Consider the following 18,639-nt stretch of genomic DNA (forward strand, 5'->3'; position numbering starts at 1 on the left):
TTGCCCAGAGTAAATCTGCTATCAAAGGTAATGGTGACAGAACATTATTATTGTCTTGTTGAGCGTTGTAATAAGTCCTCGCCGGCAAAAAAAGATGGAAGGTTTTGAAATATTTTATGCTGTTGTTGCTGGCTGCAAACAGTTTCTTCTCTCTTACAACGTACATTTTCTTATTTGCCTTTTTATTATTAGCGATGCAATCTTTTTATTACGTAGAATCAGAGATGTTACGTTATCGGCATTGATGAAAATACATACGTTGGTCGTCCAGCGAAACGCGATATCATATTTATTTGCGTTAGTATACTTTCCTTTTTTCCTATTCATCGACGCGATAACCGATGACTGAGAAAGATTAGCTCGATCCTTGGCTTCTGTGCTATCAATGTTAACATTGCAATTGTGAACGAAACCGCTGCTATAATAAACTAGATTCTCAGTTGAAATTTCATTTAAAAGTAGTTTACATATTTTCTAAATAATGCACTCGCTTTATTAAAGGAAATGCATATAAAGAAACACGGACGTGAATTTTAAAAAGTTCTTGTTATATTAATATAATTGCATATCAGTTTTGTTAAAATAACTCATTAAGTAATTTGAAATTAATCAGTGACTGATATAAGGAAATCTTATTGCATTAGTAAAGCAATTTCTCCAAAAAAGGTAGGAACTTTAGAATGAGTTTTATCTACGTACCGCATTTTTTCTCCTACGACTTTCTATGCACGTTCCATTAACGCCTACGTAAACAGTAAGCCTGTAATAGTAATACATGCATTCAATTAGCATTAGTCAGCTTGCGTATTTATTATTACAATGATTTATCATATGAAGCAATGTATTTCTTAAACAATAGCAGAAATTGAAGGAAAAATTTCAATTTTATAAAATCTGCATTATTCAATTAAGTTTCTTTTTATTATTAAAGGACTATATGAAATGTCATACATCACACATATATAGTGTTTAGACTAGTCCGAAATATAATATTAAAATTAGTAAAATTGTAAATTAGTAAAATTAGAAAATGCAAATTAATACAATTACTGTCTTAGCATTGTTTACGTTTAAATTAGGCGCGAATGTGTTGACCAATCACGCGTGTAAATGCAGAATACGCGGAAAGGCGCGAAGTTTGCCGCGCGGTTCGAAAGTGCGCGAAGTTTGTCGAACAACTCCGACCGTGTTGCAGTTCGCCACAGTCGCCCGGCGAACTCTAACGTGATATGACGGTTTTGTGTTGCTTGTGAATTGTGTTCCACGCTGTGGTGCTATTTGTGTGTACTCTCATTTTAGTTGCCCAAATCAGTGCCTAAAACAGTGTGTATTAATTTCATATAGAACCTGGACCAACTGAGTCGAAACTAAGAACACCTGTCTCACTTCAACACCTCGCCACCTAAACCTACTTACGTAAGTCCTTCAACTATGATCATGTTTTAAGTATCGTATAATAATTGTTACATCTTTTGAGATATTGTTATTCAAAGGAATTTTTTATTGTGTGTAAAAATTCAAGAAACAAGTATCGATGATCGAACCGTTACTTGCGCGCTGCGTTACAATCGATAGTTCGATCGAATTGTTTTTAATCGCAATAAAGACTCGTGTTCAGTGTGACAGTTCGTACTTACTCATTCATTCTTTCTTAAATGTTATTGAATGTAAGTAAGTCGAAGTTAAAGCAAAATTAATATTAATATACGTGTATATAGCGATAGTGTAAAGACAAGAAGAAATTCAACGAATCAATGAAGCGCAGCTAGCGTAAAGGATTTGATTGTTGCGTTGATGTGTCACGACATATGTATTTCTCCAAGTGGATACGTTTCGCGATAAAAACGCTTATCATGGCGTCGCTCTTTAATCTCGGTATGTAAATCTTCACGCTTCGAATCTGTAGACGATATCGAATATCATAAAGATAATAGAAAAAACTTTTGAACAATCATGACGAAATTATAAAGTACGCAATAAGATTTATGTATTTCAGCAATGATTGTGTTTTGTCTTTCTATAACTAGGCTACCTATTTTTGTAAAAATTAATATTTTCATAAACTTAATTAAATAAATGAGATTTTAATAGAAATGCTGAATATTATAACATTATAATAGCTATCGTACCTGTAATAAATAAAGTACTGCATATTACAATGAATACTGTATCTATTTTGAATATTATGTGCATTTTTGCAATTTTAAATTTCTTATAAATGCATAAAAATTCGTAATCTACTTATAATGGGTTAATAAATAATAAATAAAATAATAATAGTAACAATCAACGAATTTTTATTAGGCACGAATATTACAAGGTTGATGTTTGAAGGTTTTAAGTAGACAAAGATATACGACGTCTTAACCGCCTTTTTTCTTTTCTTTCTTTTTTTTCGTTATGCATGCATAATACGTGACCACTATAGCATAACGTGTAACTTATGCACGATTATTTCGAGTTACAATTCACTGACCTACATGACGTATGTAATTTAGCTGGCCAGATTTCGGGTTCCGTTGATCTTACGACCTTTTTCGTTCGAGCGATCGATTTCTGACATTATGTTCGATTGGCTCGCGCGCAAACACCGCTCGGTAAGCGTTATTTTTATCTTGATGATTATTGCTGTATTTTTTGCGATTACCGCTGTCAACCGGAAGCGCATATAACATAAACGCTTAAAACTCGATTGTGGTAATAACTAAACATTTTTTACTTCCTTTTTAGCATTTGTTTTTTAGTTTAATCTTTGGTCGGCATTACGAGTTGAAAATTTAAATTAATTCTTTTATTTGATGTTTATATATTCGTAAATGTGCGTTTTAGTTCTAGTTTTTATTTTATTTCAAAATTTACCCATCAATGTGATATTATTAATTTAGGATTTAAAAGATATGCGTATAAAAATATAAAATTCTTATTTAGGTAAACCGTATAGTGTTCTAATTTTCATTTGTACAGGTTATCTGTACGGCAATCATATAAACTTTGGAAAATATTGAAAGCTAACCTTAAAACAATCGCACAATATAGCATGGCAGAAGATTATTCAATGAATGACTGGAAAAATAAAGTACTATGTAATATAATACGAAGCAAGACGTTATTAATTTTAGCCGCTTTTTTTTAATTACACAAAAACGATGACTTTTAAAAAATTATCTTTCATACATAATCGCACATACCTTTCAGAAAGTCTACGACATTATTTTTATTTTTACAGATAGATATAGTGAGAATCACGTAAAATAGAAAAAGGATTTACAACAGAGGTCTAAGTATATAACAAAAGTACTGAATTATTTACAGTAATTATATAAATTATAATAGCTCATTATAAAAAATTAATACAAGTCTCGTAACGTTATAAACATTAGAAAAATTAATTAATTCTCTTTCAATTTTTCTTAATCTTTGTATTTCCGAGGATTATCTTTGTTATGCGTTATAAATATCATACAAATCAGTGCAAATCAATTGACTATTTGGCGCTAAAGACAATTTGCAAATTGTGAGCAATTTTTCCACCTGAACGGTGTATCTTTATTACTTGAAAATGATTCTGCGCTAAATATCGCGATTCACTGAACGACAACTTATTCCTCGAAAGACGATCCAGATATAATTTTTCTTTCCTTTTTCACCAGTTTTATAGTACTTGTTCGTGTTTGTCAGTAATTATGCAAGTATCGATTGGTACTTCCGTGCATTACTTGGAAGGTGGAATCGTAAAATCTACGGGCTATCCTTAAACGTGTTCCTTGCAGTATTTCGTGGCAACCGGTGCCATGAGCTCGAGTCACGGATGCCAGAGATTCTCAACTATTAACGTTTACTTTCTTTTTCCTCCTATGAAATGTTTGATACTATAAAACCATTCTATTCTCTATCATCAATTCCGTGTATTCAATTTTCTAAAATTATCATGTAACATTGTGAGATGCTAATGCTATCTTCATTTTTAGGCAAAAAACGGAATGGTTGTGTGGAAGAGATTAAGAAATTCGAATGCACCTAAAGAAAAATAGTATGGAGAGAACTCAATTTATTTCAAGAACGTTAGAAGTTTGATTCCTTGGAAAATGAGGACCTTGTTCGCGTGTAAAAATAGGAACCTAATAGATCTGTTCGAAGGAGGTCGTGAACAAGGCTTAGAATGTCCAAACAATCTTCTAAAAAACGTATTTTATCGATTCCAGTAGCAGCTTGCATTCGTAAATGGGCAAGGCCACGTGACTCGATTTTAAAGTCAGTGAAAATGCGAAAGAGCATTCAAGGTTTCGAACAGAAACAGAAGCTTCATTTCGTATGACATGGAGATAAATTTTTTCTTTTAAAAATGTTCAAGGCCCTTTCTTCGTATTTATGTAGCTTCTCTGTGTTGATTTAGATATCTTGTTAAAAGATATGACGTAGATTTATATCCTTTTTCAGTGAAAGGCTTTTCGATCAGATTCTACAGAATTATTTTCGCGATATTGATATTGTAACATCGAAGTATTTTTAAATGATAAATGATAAAAAATGCTCGAGTCAAGTTAATGTGTTGTATGTATAAGCGTATTGAAATGTTATCATAAAATGTTAAGATTCTTCTATAATAATTTTACGCTATGAGGAGAGCTACAGACAGGACAAATCTACCATTAACCGAGCTTTCTATTTAGTATAGATTAGAAGAATTTCGAATTTTAGAATATCTCAACAATTTTACTTTATTAGCAATTTTTCTAAAAAACTTCTCAATTATTTTTTTTACTTTCTTATTCAGAGCTCTGTTATCTCTGTATTCCTCGATTATATAGTCATTTTATATATCATATAAAGATAATAAAAATAGATTAATACATTTACTGTGAACACCTATGTAAAGATTCTTTCGGCTCTCGAAGAAATAATCTCAGATCTTAAAAGCTACAGCTGTGAGCTATAATTTGTAACAGAAAGTAGCGACGAAAGATATAGAAAAGAAAAACGGTGGAACGATCTGATGAATTTTCTTTAGAGAGTGCAAGCTTCCTCTGGTGGTTAGATTTTCGCGATAGCGAACTGTGGAAATCGTAGTATTGTACGTTTCGCGATTCGTTTGTGGCGATTTAAAATGGAGATGCTTTTTCTAGATCTACTAATGGCCGTATCTGACAGTTTAATTCGCGATCATTTCAAGAGTTCCCCCGTTTTAACAGGAAGGGCAACTTGGACAAAGTCAAGTTAATTTGTGACTAATTTACATCGAATCTTAACGCTAACTCATCTTACGCTCTCACATTCTTAACATTGCTCTCTACGCTCAATCTCACGTTTGCATCTACATTCGCAGTTATTTCTTGTAATATTGAAAATCTAATCAAAATTTAATTCGAATGACCAGCGTTACTTCCATTACTTGTAAGTTCGCTCATTTTGATAGTTCTATATTGTTTTTATATGTATACAGACTTCTTAAGGATACAAGATATAAAATTATTTTTGTTGGAATTTCAAATGTATCAAATTCTTTGATTCTTCTAGATCAAGTTATTCAATGGACATTTTACTCTAGTTTTGTTAGTGGACTTTTTTGTATTTGTTTATATCTGATTAGCTTTTCAATTATTAAAACTAATATAGAAATATATTTTCTCGGGAAGGAGATATATTTCTATATTTTTCTTGTATCTCCAATTATTTCTTAGATTATTTAGGTTTATAAAAGAAGGGATCTATTTAATTTAAGAAAAGCAATGCCTTTTTATGAAGTTCATTTTATAAAATTATCTATTTCAGTGTAATTCACGTGGATCTGGATAGGATTTATTATGAAAGCAGAACGCATTCGGTAGAAATACCTTCTGTACACCTCAGAAATTTACATGGAATCAGTGTACGATCAGACATTGACAAAACGCTGTTCCAGTTACGTGACACGCGAAGCTGAAATTCTGATCGATAAATCTCGACCGTAGTTAGCCCACTATATTTATACTAGTCATTAAGTTTCATGAGTAATATAACGTGCCGTTTCTTATATCGGTATTACTAATAATATTCAGCATGATTGAATTTGAAAGAAAAAGATTGTTTCATCCCTCAGAGCAATTTAAAATTTTGAGAAGCACAGTTCTCTTTAGGTGTACCATTTATTAAATGGTTTCGACCGATCGCCCGAGATTCCAAAAATACTTGGCTGAATTTTATAGTGTCTGTGCTGCTGGGAGAAAGTCAGAGTACCGTCTCCTCTTCTGTGATACCACAAAATCCTCCAAAACCGATCTCTTTTCCTCTTTTTTTACGTTTCATTCCTTAACGCGTTCGCTATTGACGTACGTGATAGTTGGATTCTTCTCTTTTTAACAAAATTTATTAGACAATTAAATAAAGCATGCACGTTAGAATAGTCATCGTCAGACTGTGAATATTCATGAAAGTTTATATTTTTCGACTATGATTGAAGAAAGGAAACCCTGTATGAATACTTTATACATTTTTATTTTTTAGATTTTTCATGATTGCAAGTTATTATTACTTTTGGTGAAAAAGTCATATACAATGATAAAGAGTCATATGTTCTAGTAAATACAGTAAATGAGTTAACGAGATAAATTAAGAATGGTTCTGCAATTATTTTCCACCTCTGTGTACGATTCTGAAATTATTGTCCACTTTTGAATCAGTGGAATATTTTGATTTGAAAATGTTACAGTCTGAAAAATTCATGAAGTTACGTTGATTCTTCAGAATTTTCTTATTTCATATATTTAAGATTCTCTTGGTTGGGTTTTAGTATTTTTTCTGTTGATAGATACTGTACGCTGTAAGCAGTAAAGAGAATGGAGTTGCTAATTCGCCTACAAGGAGATGTTCCGCGAGTTTCTTACTAGGAAGTGCATGATATTTTTGTACCGGTGGCATTTGAGTCGTAGATAATGCGTGAAGGTGCAAATGAACTGACTGTATAAGATCGTCCATGGTTTCTTTTGTGTATTACATAAGCTTGAAGAGTTTAAAGTGCTCGATGTATCTTTAGAATTAAAAATATTGGGATTTGTAAGTCTCAGGCTTACAGAAAATTTAGGGCTGGAAATCTTGGAAATCACATATTTTGAATAATTTAGAATCTAGAGATTTGGAAACTCAATGTTTAGGTTTATTAGAAGAATACAAAAGAAAAGAAACCTTTATAGGTTTTAAATTGAGAGATTTGGAGTTGAGAAAATTTTAAATTATTTAAAGATATTTTCTGCAGTGACTCTTGTCATTTCCTTGCTGTTTATATTTTAAGAATAGCTTGTTAGACCTGACAAGGTAAATAAGCTTTTCTTAAAGCTAAAAATAGATTGATGATTTCAACGATATCAATACTTGTTTCATCAAGTGATAATGAAGGCAAATAATTAACTATACATATACAACGTTCAAATGTTGTCGCGACTGCTTCTGTGTGTGATACTTGTGAATATCGACATGACAGCATCCACGTGTGGTACACATATTGCGATAAACAAGAAATCGATAAATAATGAAACATATCACATATGACAAAATATATCCCTGATATTTTATAATTGATATTTGTTTTTAGATACATTGTAACTTAAAATTAAAAACGCTATACTTATAGCTTTGCTATACTTTCAAATCCAGCATTTACAAACTCGAGACTTCGAAATCTTAAATCTATAGGTCGTAAATTTCTAAATTATAAAATTCAAATTCTGAAACAATATATATCAGAGAAGGAACATTTACATTTATACCATTTATCGGCTATTAGTAAGGCTGTTTAAAAAATGAAAACATTTTCTGTGTTTCATCATAGTCATTCTCTGGTGTGAAACAGTTTGTTCAATTAGCAAACTGCACCGGCCTTCGGTGCAATTAGTATTATATGTATGAAAAAAAATTGTCTATGAAAACAGAGAAACCGTTATTGTGTCACAGTTCAAAAAGAGTTCAACATTTGACTGGAGAATCTTTATTAATCTTACACTTGCACCGTTAATTTGTGTTTAAATTAAAACAACAGGTTGCAATAAATTCAGATTACTTGAAAGTGAATGCCATAATTCTTCGTTGGAGATTGTTTGACCACGTTTCTGACGCAAGTCCATCAACGAGCTCCAGATCAGAAATGAACAGCGACTGCAATGAGCTAATTGAACTAATTGCGTTCGTTAGTCGTTGTTCGTGAGTATTCACGTGATATTTATCCCGTATCTTCTTCTGAAATCGTTCCTTGCCGATATTACTCGAGATTTGCGATGCAGGTCTGCCTCTGCTTGGGAAACCGTATGAACAGAATGATTATTCATGATGGAAAAGTTTTTATTCCATGCCAAGAAGGTAACCAGACTGCAAATGAAATATGATTGTATCTCTTTATACAATATGTCTGTCATACTTTAATTCATTTATTTATGTTTCTTTTTCTACGAACTCCTCTGGCTCTATTAAAGAAATTTTATTTAATTCAATTCATTTATTTATTTAGAGAATATCTCGATTCGCTGAAGAAGTAAAATTTTAGGTCGTACGGATAGACGAATGACTATCTTCCGATATTTCTGAAAAAAGTTGGAACATTTTAGGACTGGAGAAAATTTGGCTTATTTTGGTACAGTATGTATTATTATTAAACCACGGATGTTTATGCATTTTGATGTTGCTATGAATGTAACTAAACAAATGGAAGCTATATATAGAAATTTGTTCTATCCACCAAGTATTACACTGAACGCTTTACTTTGGATATTTTACGTAGTTACGTATACTACGTACTTGCATTTTGTATAAATATTTTTACATTTTTAATTTTTCCTAAGTGCACAAACATCCGTAGTCTACCTATTTGATTAGTAAAGTAGAAAAACAGTACAGTAGAAAAAGTTCAATTTAAATGACAGTCGCAGAAACGAAAGAAGACTTAAGGCTTCGCAACTCGTTAGTTGTCTTTGAGTGATGTTTCCAATGTTGTTTCAACATCTGTTTCCTACCTTTCTTTTCGAAAGTTCTTTTATTTCTCACGCCATTAAATTCACAGAATAGGAAAGCTAGGGATATCGTTTCGTCGACATAAGCGAAGAACAAACGATCCCAGGATAGTAAGTCATGTAATTCGACGCAAAGTAAAGGAAAAACACGCGAATAAGGAAATTATGCTCTCCTGTGGTAATTAAGATGCATCATCGGGCAACGCGGATTACGTAAACTTTAGTACATTCTCTATTTTCGTAATGTAGGATTAGACGGCTGGTTAACTGGGTTAACGTAACAGATGCTGTACATTATCCAAATTAATAAGAATGTATGATCGCTCGAATAGAGAAACTTTCATAGAGCGAAATGCTTATTTATTCTGCCACATAAATAGCATTAGACCAAGTAATAAGTTCATTTGCGTTTCTCTTTTGTTTTTAACGCGTATAACGCTACGCTGATCATCGGTGGCTCGTGTTTTACTATATTTTCAGAATGCATAAGTATAAATGTAATGAATTTTTTAGGTAAACGTATTCCATAATAGCATAACACACTTTTAACGTTTTAAAATATTCCTATTCTCCATTGAAACTAATTTCATATTCTAATTCCTTTAGTGGTATACTTTAATAAATCCAAACAGATGTTAATTCTTTTTAGCATTACAAATCTTGTTTTTCCTTCTGTTAACCGAATAAACGACAGATGTGTGGATATCCCAGTTCAATAGTAATTAACCCAGGACTTGGTTCTGTAACCATTACTACTCAATAATGGTCAATTGGTTCGATTTAAATCGACAATTGGCATGCCCAAGCAACTCGGTCTCTAAATCATTTCCCTCTTATCTATCTTCGTTGACAGATGTCTTGGTCTCCTCAGGTTGCCTTTTTCTGTTCAGCATCGAAATCCATCGAATTCACATTTTACTTGGTAGCATGCTGGAATTTGTTATTTTCAGTAGATAATACAGTGATAACAGAGCAATGGTGTCAAGATAGAAGATGTTTATATAACAAGATAAATAAAAATACAAATTTCCTTCTAAGGTATTTTAAATGAAGGCCGTGAGGAAGCGAAGATTTCTTTGATATAAAGAATGATAATCTTTATGCAATAATCTTTCCAGATGAACTATAGAAAAAGGAAGATACTTTTACTAGAACCTCATAAAATGAATAATAGGAAGAGCAGGTTCGATAATTTCCTTCAAATAATCAAGAATAGTCGTGAAGAAAACATCACTCTTCAAAGAATTATGGATACTTTTATTCTGAAGAATAATGAGAATTCAATCGTTGATAAATCGATGCGTAATGGAAGTTTGCGTAAAATAAGTTCAACTTACTGTGGCCGTTTATACATATTCCCGGAATCAGGTCTGCGTAATATGTTAAAAATAAATCTGGACTTTATTCACGATGCGCGATGTTTTCGGTGCTGTTACTAGATTAAATTGCTCCCGCTGTTTGACAGTTACTCTCTCCATAATTATAACTGTATCATTTAATATACTAATGCAGTTACCACCTATTCTGGCAGAGATTGCTTGATAAGATCATTGACTTTCCCAGAAGAATATTACTCACTCTTAGTCAACTTTTTATCATCTCGATTGGTTTTATCTGAAAAATACAAACATTCTGATAATTAAGATCCGTTCTGGAACATTTATCTGTTTTTCTACCATCTTAATTCCCCTTGATCTCCATTCGTAATTCATCGAAAATGTTTGATGTAACTAAGATGCTCACTATTGTCCTTTCTATTTTCTTTAAATTTATTCGTGTCAATTCTTTTTTATTTCACTTCACATTCCACTGACAAATATTTTAAAGTGATTGAAATTGGCCACTATTATCTCTTTCATTTCCCTATTTTTCTTTACTTCATACAAATTGTTCCCCAAAAATGCTCATTGTACCAGAGAAATAAAATCGTAATTTTATTCGTACAGTATCTCAATTTCAGTCTTGAAGAAGTGCACACGGCGTTCAAATAAAAATAACCAGGTTTGTCTCATATTTTTAGGCGAACGAAGTCGCGAACGAGAGGATGACAAGAAATCGGTGAATCCCGTTGCGACGTCGCGACAATTTCACGCTATCAATCGAGACAAAACCCGAAAGCCTGCAAAGGGAAACGCGGTGAATCATGTCGCAATCGAGACGTCCTAGCATTTCCATCCACGATTATCCGGAACATTTGAATCCGTTCAGCGATGACATCACCAATGCGCAGCCTTACTTTTATCGCGATGGGAAGACCAAGGACTCAAAACACAAGTTCTGGACATTTGGTAGAAGCAGGAAGAAAAGGTCGAATAGCTTCTCCATCAAAGGCACATGGTACTGTTACGTTTTACTTCTACCATAGCATGCTTAAGAAATTCTTTGCTTGAAACACTAGAAATATCTGGCTATTCTTTTCCTCATATTTCTTTATTATATCTTGAAAAGAATAGCTGAAGAATAATCTGCTGTTATTTGAAACAAACAATGTTGTATCATTGTTGTGCTTGAACCTTTATTTTTGAAATTCATGGAAGCTCAAAATGATCCAGGTGGTCTTTCTGGGAAGTTACTTTCGTTTCTAAGAATAAACTAACAAAATTTATTGTTAATAAAATATAAAAAATCTGCTTTTATATGGAAGACATAGAATAGAATGAACTTTTGGAAGAGAAAAGTGATGCAAAGATAGAACTAACACTGGTAACTCTTTCCTAATAATAAGATTCTATTTCTAGACATTATATATAATATCATTTTATATATGGCGAGATATCTGTTTAATTCGAAAGTTGCATCATATGTTGCAGATTTTTAATGAAGTGGACTCGTCAAAAAAGAAAATTCCAGTAGAATTTCAACGATCCTGCGTTATTTATTAGAACTCTACTTTTGAAATATTGCGTTTAGTTCAGATATAAATTGGAAAAGGTTCGGCCAGAAGTTTATTGAACTTGAACTTAGCATCGCAAACGAAATGCACGCGTGAATCGTATGCGGTTAAATATCTGCATTTGGCTGTCATCCAAAGAACATAAATAAGAAGGAATCTAACGTAGTAGACTAGACAATCCACGTCAGGTTGTTTCCCGTCCAAAAGATCTTGACAATTTCTATTTGAGGCTACAATCGACGCACATTTCCTGCGTAATTTCATGCTCGCAAATTGTTCATTAAGTTTTTCCTCGTTCACAACAGCTTTCCTTTGCTTGAAAAACATTCTCTAGTCTTTACGAGTGTTTATAATTTCTCTTTATAGTTCGTGGAAACTGTAATGTCAAGTTTAATTAACAAAGCAATTTTATCTAAATTATCACAAAGGAAGTATGGCTAATTATAAAGTGATTTTATAATTTAGAGATTTATATAGCCAGTTTAGATGAAATGAAATTTTCCAAAGGAAGACTCTTTGATAGATGTAATTAATATTATTTCAGTATCAGTGTTATAAATACGTATCAATGACTTGTTACTTTTATCAGATGCAGGATAATCTAACTGAAGCTTAAAATAATAGTACGTTGAACTTTGAAGTGCAAATTTATTTTAAAGCTTGATAGCAAGGAATAGAAAGTTCAATTTTTCTTACGCGTTTTATGTATAATGTAGTTTACGACATCGCGTGGAAAATTCAGTGGCCTATCGAGGCCATCGATCTCCTGCAATTTTTCTTAAATTAAGCCAATATTACCCAGCGTTATTATCTTAATTTCACTTTTATGGAATCCACTACAGCATTAGATATCGATCTAGTGTGCTTTTTCTGGACTTTATTAATCTATATCTTGATCTAATCTAATTTTATTCCCAGGCTACAGCCTAAAGAAAGATTAGTACGCTTGTTAAAATTAATTTGAAATATATTTAGATGTAAATTTCTTTTCCAAAAGGAGATCGAGTTATTCCTATAAATATCGTATATGAGAAAATTCATTCGGAAATTTTTCTTCCTGAAAATTCAAAATCAAAAAGCTTATGCCACTAAAAGATCAAAATTGTCATATTTTTAAATGCTGATTAGAATTTTTTATTATCAGAAGAGCAAAATGGAGCTCAGTTCATCATCGAAGAATTAAAATTAACATGCATCATTTTTGATCACAACTTCCGTTTCATTCAAAAGCAAACAACCGACATAATTTTCTAAATAAAGTCGGAACGTTGTTAAACACACATATTGGATATTACATATCGATATTTGGTCAATTTATCTCCATGAAAAGGTCGAGAGAAGATGCCTTATAAAACCTATAAATCATCCGAAGGATAGTCTACTGGTGACCCACAGAAACATAGATAGCGGCATGGATCAGCTTTTGTACATAGGCTATTAATCATTTAGCGGACAGGCATCAGTAATTATGCTCAAGTAATGAAACGCTGTCAACTATAATATCGATTTTTCTACTTTCTTCCAATGGCATATTAATTTTTCCTTCGATACATTCAATGCTTTTCTTTATAGGTTTATTCGCTTGGATGCATGGAATATTTTGAATAAAAACCCGGCTTTAATTTGCGAAGCGATGCCTCCTCCTATTTTCATTAGAAAGAAAGAGTTCCGGTCTGATTGCCGATTAAAATCAGCTGAAATTTTAAATATCAACGTTGTTGATCATTAACATTGGGATCTTCAAAGTTTCAATACCCTTTGCTTTAATAGATACACTCATTTCCTTCTCTTTTTAATTAACAAGAAAAGTTGATTTATATTAATGTCCTCAATTCTTGTGGTTTCATGCTGGAGTCAAATACAAGGAATATTTGAAGTTTCAGAAAAATGGTTTATTCTTTTATATATAATACATTTATACACAGTCTCATATAAATCTATATCGATTAAGTTCTTATTCATTCGAATTGAACGTTACTATTTAATAAACAGAAATTCCTAACATTCTCTAGATATAGGAACAGAAAGAAAATCTTATCCGTCGACTTTCGTAATCTGTCATACCAAAGTTGCTGAAGCGTTTCTTTGACCATGAATGAGTCTTTCTGAGAGTTTATCTTACTGAAGAAACAAAGCATAGAGAACGAATGACTGAATTCGAATTTTCAAAACATTCACTTACAATACTATGATTTTCAGTTTATAGTTGCAATACCTGAGTGTTGAAATCGCTAAATGATATGACGTTGCTGTTATAGACACAGGAAGTAGAAGAAGAAAAGATCAAGAAACGGCGCTTAAATTTGTTGTTCGTCATCGTCGTAATGAATGTACACACCTCTTAACACTTACGACACTGATATTCTCAGCGTTGAATAAAATAAGAAAATGATATTCTTGACGTTAGCTCATTATACTTATGACAACGCTTTAACTCGATAGTTTACTATTCGTCGTGGACTCGAGACGTTGATTGACAAGCTGATGATGCTAGTCTATTTTATGCCTTACTTCATAACTATCCTTGTACTAGTTTGATTGCGATTATTGTACAAATATATTTATTGCGAAATTGGTTCACGGATGTCAGAACGAGGATTTGTAATTAGAGATCGTAGAAATTGTGATTCATAATATATAGTAATGATAGTTATTAGTGAAGAAATCTATCTTCTGAGGAAGTAGATACAAAAGCAAATCAGGATGTTATAAGATTAATCTAAATATTAAGATAATTTGTCGACGTTTTTTTTTTCATTGAAAATCTTGTTATCAACTTTGTTTGTTAAGTATGAGAATATTAGCAGAGATTAGAAACTGTCCAACTTCCTGGTAGCTAATATGTAATCGAAATTATATGGAGGTAAATGGAGGAAAAATTGCTATAAATGGTAGATCTTCGTTAAATTTAATCCATCCTTATTAAGCGAAAAGGATAATTGCGGTCTCAGTTTTGAAATTTTTAATTGAGAGTAATTGCGAAATGTGTAGTTTAAGGGGGTGTCCTGAATTAGAATGTTCTAAAACAGCGTCTTTTTGTGATAATTTTTAGAAGGAAAAGAAAGAGATGAAGTTATTGAATTTTGAGATATGGTTTTATATATATTTAACGAATACAACAAAAATTTTTTAAAGTAAAAATAGAAATTATAACAGATTTCTAAGCCTATTTCATGGGCTGCAGTTTTCAATCGGCGGGGAAGATCCACCTCGTAATTCTTGACCGAAACAAAAAACCAAAAAAGAATTAAATTATTATATATCTTTTTTCTCGATGAACTAAAAAAGTTTGTCAAAAAGTTTATTTAAATAATTATTGTAGCACCTTAAAGTTTATTTTTTCTTTTTATAAAACATTTCTTCTTTAAACCCACCAAAATTTTTAATTTCACACTATTTTCTGCCCTTTTTTTACTTTAAAAAAATTTTTTTGTATTCGTTAAATATATATAATACCATACCTCAAAATTCAATAACTTCATTTTTTTCTTTCCCTTCTAAAAAAAAATCACAAAAAGAAGCTATGTTAGAACATTCTAATTTAGGACACCCCCTTAAGAGCATAGTAACGTGAAAAGTCTCATCTCGTTATACAGCATTGAAATGTGACATAGATCTCTTAATACGTTTGAATATAAAGTACGATACGCGCCGCGAGTACTAAATTTGTTGTAAATTTGTTGTAAATCTGTTTATTTCATTACATTAGTCTGCATTGTTTGCTTTCAGGAACGGGCTATTTGGCAAGCGGAAAGACGACAAGTTGGAAGCTCAGGAAAAGAGGTCCACGATTACCACAGGTTGCTATCAAAACTCATATCATTAAAGAAGAAAGTGCAAAATAAAATTAACAAATTATAAATTAAAATGCTGTGATAAAAGCGTTAAACCATAACGAGTTTCTAAAAAACGACTTCATGAATGGTACTATAGTGTCTTAGGAAGTTTATACAAGATTGTCATTGTAATTTCAATGAAATATTATTTCTATTTTTGCTTAAAATATACTTTCCTAATTTTAATACTCGGTTTTTAACAGTTTCATCCACTTATAAAAGAGAACCATGTATCAAACCGATACCTGTACCGCAGCGTGTACCGACAAAAGATCAGCAGGAATTCGATGAAGCTCTTGGTACTTTAGCCAGAAGAAGAAAATACACTTTAGATAATTCCTCATCGAGATACAGTTCGAGCTTGACTGTTAACGGTGATCCTGCGAGACTCTATGACGGGAGTCCGCAGGAAACCACCACATCCATTATGGGTGATCTCACACCGAAACCACCAGCTCGAAGGTGAACATGTTTTACGTTATCATATACTATTTTTAATATGCTTTTAAATTTCATTGTTTTTTGTAGAAACTTTCTTTGAGCTAAATTTTATATTTATTATATGTATAAATTAACTAAATGAACAGAAACGAGGAAGTTCTATCGGCTTCAAAGATAAAAACTATTCCGCTTTATGGTAGCCATTATTTGTAATTAATAACTGGTCGAAGTTGAATGAAGTTAAAATGTTGTATATTTATCAGGAATATTCTATAACCGATAGAACTTTGGTAAAATTTAATCAGTCTTTATTGGGTGGAAGAAGTAATTATTGTCTCACTTTTTAAATTCTTAATTCGGAATAATTTCAGGATATGTGATTGATATTGATAAAAATTGACTACCTGACATTAGCATACATATTAATCAAATTTTTGGGCATAGGTTTGGTCAGACAAGTCCAAAGCCGACAGACAAATTACCAGCGTTAAATTTCGAGAACGAAAGTCCAAGGGAAAACGGAAGTGTGACTCTCCGCGAAAAAGTGCAGGAAAGAACACCTGTTCCCCCTTTGTAAGAGTATAAATCTAATACTATATTACATTATAATTATTGAACCGATGAAAATGATTTATTACATTAAATATATATAATTTTATTAGGCGAAGATTCGGTAACAGGTCGTCACAAAGGATGAACGCGAATACTTTGGATTCAGAGGAGGAAGCGAGTCGATCGGGCGATGTAACGATTTGCGACGAGAATGAGAATGTACCCGGGGATTACATGTTTAAAAGATATTCCCAGGATGCGGTTAGAAAGTCGAATCTTTCGATAAACAGCTGCGTTTCTGTCGGAAGTACGATGAGCACGCACGGTCGTAAAAAACGAAGAGCGCCGCAACCACCACGGCGACCAGAGAATTTGGAAACAAACGAAGTAAGCCAGTAAATCTTCCAAAGAAGGGAATCATTTAGAGAATAATTAATTAGAACATTATTAAAATCCTTATCTTTCGTTGTATGTTTTGTAGAAGGTTCCTGAAGAGGTTAACATAGAACTACAGATAGTGGAACCGATGGACATAGCGAGGGCTGCTGAAAACATAGATGATCTGACAAAAAAAAGTAAGGATTTAGACGAGGAACTTAGCGAAGTGAAAGAAAAATCGGAAGTGTCGATTCCGAAAGGCGCACAACTATCCGAAGAAGCTGCAACAAAAAATAGTTCGACAAAAGTTGTGGAAATTAATACAGAGATACTAAATAAAGAGAACACTTGCACTGAGAAAGAACCAAAAGATGTTGTAGAAATAGAGATAGCAGAACGAAAAAGCCCGACTTCAGAGGATCAAAAGATTCCTCAGAAAGAAGACTTTAAGAAACCTGTTAAGAAGGATGGGGAAGAAATTCAAATTGAGTATCGCAGAGCTTCTCAAGAAAATATAGAAATAATTAAAGACATTGACCAAGTGAATTCATTGTCAGAGTTAGATAATGTCTGTCTGCGAAGGAAGAGTTCTTCTAGTTCGTTGTCCAGAAGCAGCAGTTTCTCTGTGAAAGATGAGATAGAGAAAATCGAAAAACAAATAAAGGCATTAGAAACGAAAAATGCTTCTAAGGACTCGTCGGATGAGAGGAATAATTTGCAGGAAAATGTGAGACACTCGATCCAGGAGAACCGTAGGCATTTCTTCCAAAATATGGTGGATGACGAGAATGACAAAGGTGCAATTAAGATAGAGTTTAAGGAATTGCCGAGGGAGCAGAAAGACATTCACGTGGTGAGACTAAACGGCTCACCTGTTCCTACAATAGCGCCTAGAGAGCCAGTAAAAGTTATTGAGCTTCACATTTCTGAGCCCATAAGACAAAAACCGGAGATTCTTGAAGATGTGAATCCGATTCCAAAACCCAGAAGGCACAGTGCTTTGACTCGGAACGATTCTCAACCTACCATAACTTCAAATGAAACTAGAAGGAACCTCGAACCGACCAGAGGGAAGTCGTTTTAAAGTTTGTATTTTGAACGATAAATTCTTGTAGGGAATTGTGCAATCTTTTCGGTCTCTAAATTAAACAGAAGAATATGCATCTCTGTTGATCTTAGTCGATATATATCTTCAAAGACTGTATAAACATTGTGTACACATGTGCCTTTATTTAATGCTTTAAAATATTTTCTGACTGTTTGAAGTATCTTTAGGTATGTCTTAGGTGTAATTGTCACATGAAATCTGGTTTCTAGACAGCTATACGACAGGATTATTTTTGCAATGTTTCTTGAACAGAATATGTTATTCTTCGAGATACTTCAAAAGGTTACACATATTTGGAGCCTTACTATTACAGAGAAGAAGCCTTGATAAATTATGTGATCATAGCTATTTCTTGTTTATTTAACAGTTTTGTTATTTATTGATGTGGAATAAAGTCTGAAAACTATACTAGGTCTGTGCTATTCCTTTTCTACGAGGAACGCATGTTGATAATTTTAT

At 32.6% G+C, this 18,639-nt stretch overlaps 1 protein-coding gene and 1 long non-coding RNA gene across 3 annotated transcripts; one reads left to right on the forward strand and one right to left on the reverse strand.

Annotated features, from left to right (window-relative positions):
* Positions 1 to 1,178: 1,178 nt before the first annotated feature.
* Positions 1,179 to 18,588, forward strand: LOC100648112. Of its 2 annotated transcripts, none has more exons than XM_012316310.3 (7): positions 1,179 to 1,416; positions 10,993 to 11,309; positions 15,595 to 15,665; positions 15,905 to 16,163; positions 16,587 to 16,715; positions 16,805 to 17,081; positions 17,176 to 18,588. In XM_012316310.3, exons 2-7 carry the CDS (start codon positions 11,116 to 11,118, stop codon positions 18,154 to 18,156), a joined length of 1,911 nt encoding a protein of 636 aa, XP_012171700.1. In that variant the 5' UTR covers positions 1,179 to 1,416; positions 10,993 to 11,115; the 3' UTR covers positions 18,157 to 18,588. The 2 variants fall into 2 exon arrangements, with proteins under 2 accessions (XP_012171700.1, XP_048267969.1); XM_048412012.1 differs by lacking the exon at positions 1,179 to 1,416 and adding an exon at positions 5,368 to 5,391.
* On the reverse strand, positions 7,942 to 10,625 carry LOC125386312. Its single transcript, XR_007226332.1, has 2 exons — positions 10,310 to 10,625; positions 7,942 to 9,902 (listed from the first exon to the last, which is right to left on the reverse strand). It is a non-coding gene; the product is annotated as an uncharacterized LOC125386312 (long non-coding RNA).
* Positions 18,589 to 18,639: the final 51 nt, after the last annotated feature.

Source organism: Bombus terrestris, chromosome 14, assembly GCF_910591885.1.
Source record: "Bombus terrestris chromosome 14, iyBomTerr1.2, whole genome shotgun sequence".
NCBI lineage: Eukaryota > Metazoa > Arthropoda > Insecta > Hymenoptera > Apidae > Bombus > Bombus terrestris.

Excerpts from the sequence above, each read along its gene's own strand:
- LOC100648112 (XM_012316310.3), top strand. The coding sequence starts at position 11,116 with ATGTCGCAATCGAGACGTCCTAGCATTTCCATCCACGATTATCCGGAA. Across the intron at positions 11,310-15,594 it reads TTCTCCATCAAAGGCACATG|GAACGGGCTATTTGGCAAGC; the intron begins GTACTGTTACGT and ends GTTTGCTTTCAG. Across the intron at positions 17,082-17,175 it reads AGAATTTGGAAACAAACGAA|AAGGTTCCTGAAGAGGTTAA; the intron begins GTAAGCCAGTAA and ends TATGTTTTGTAG.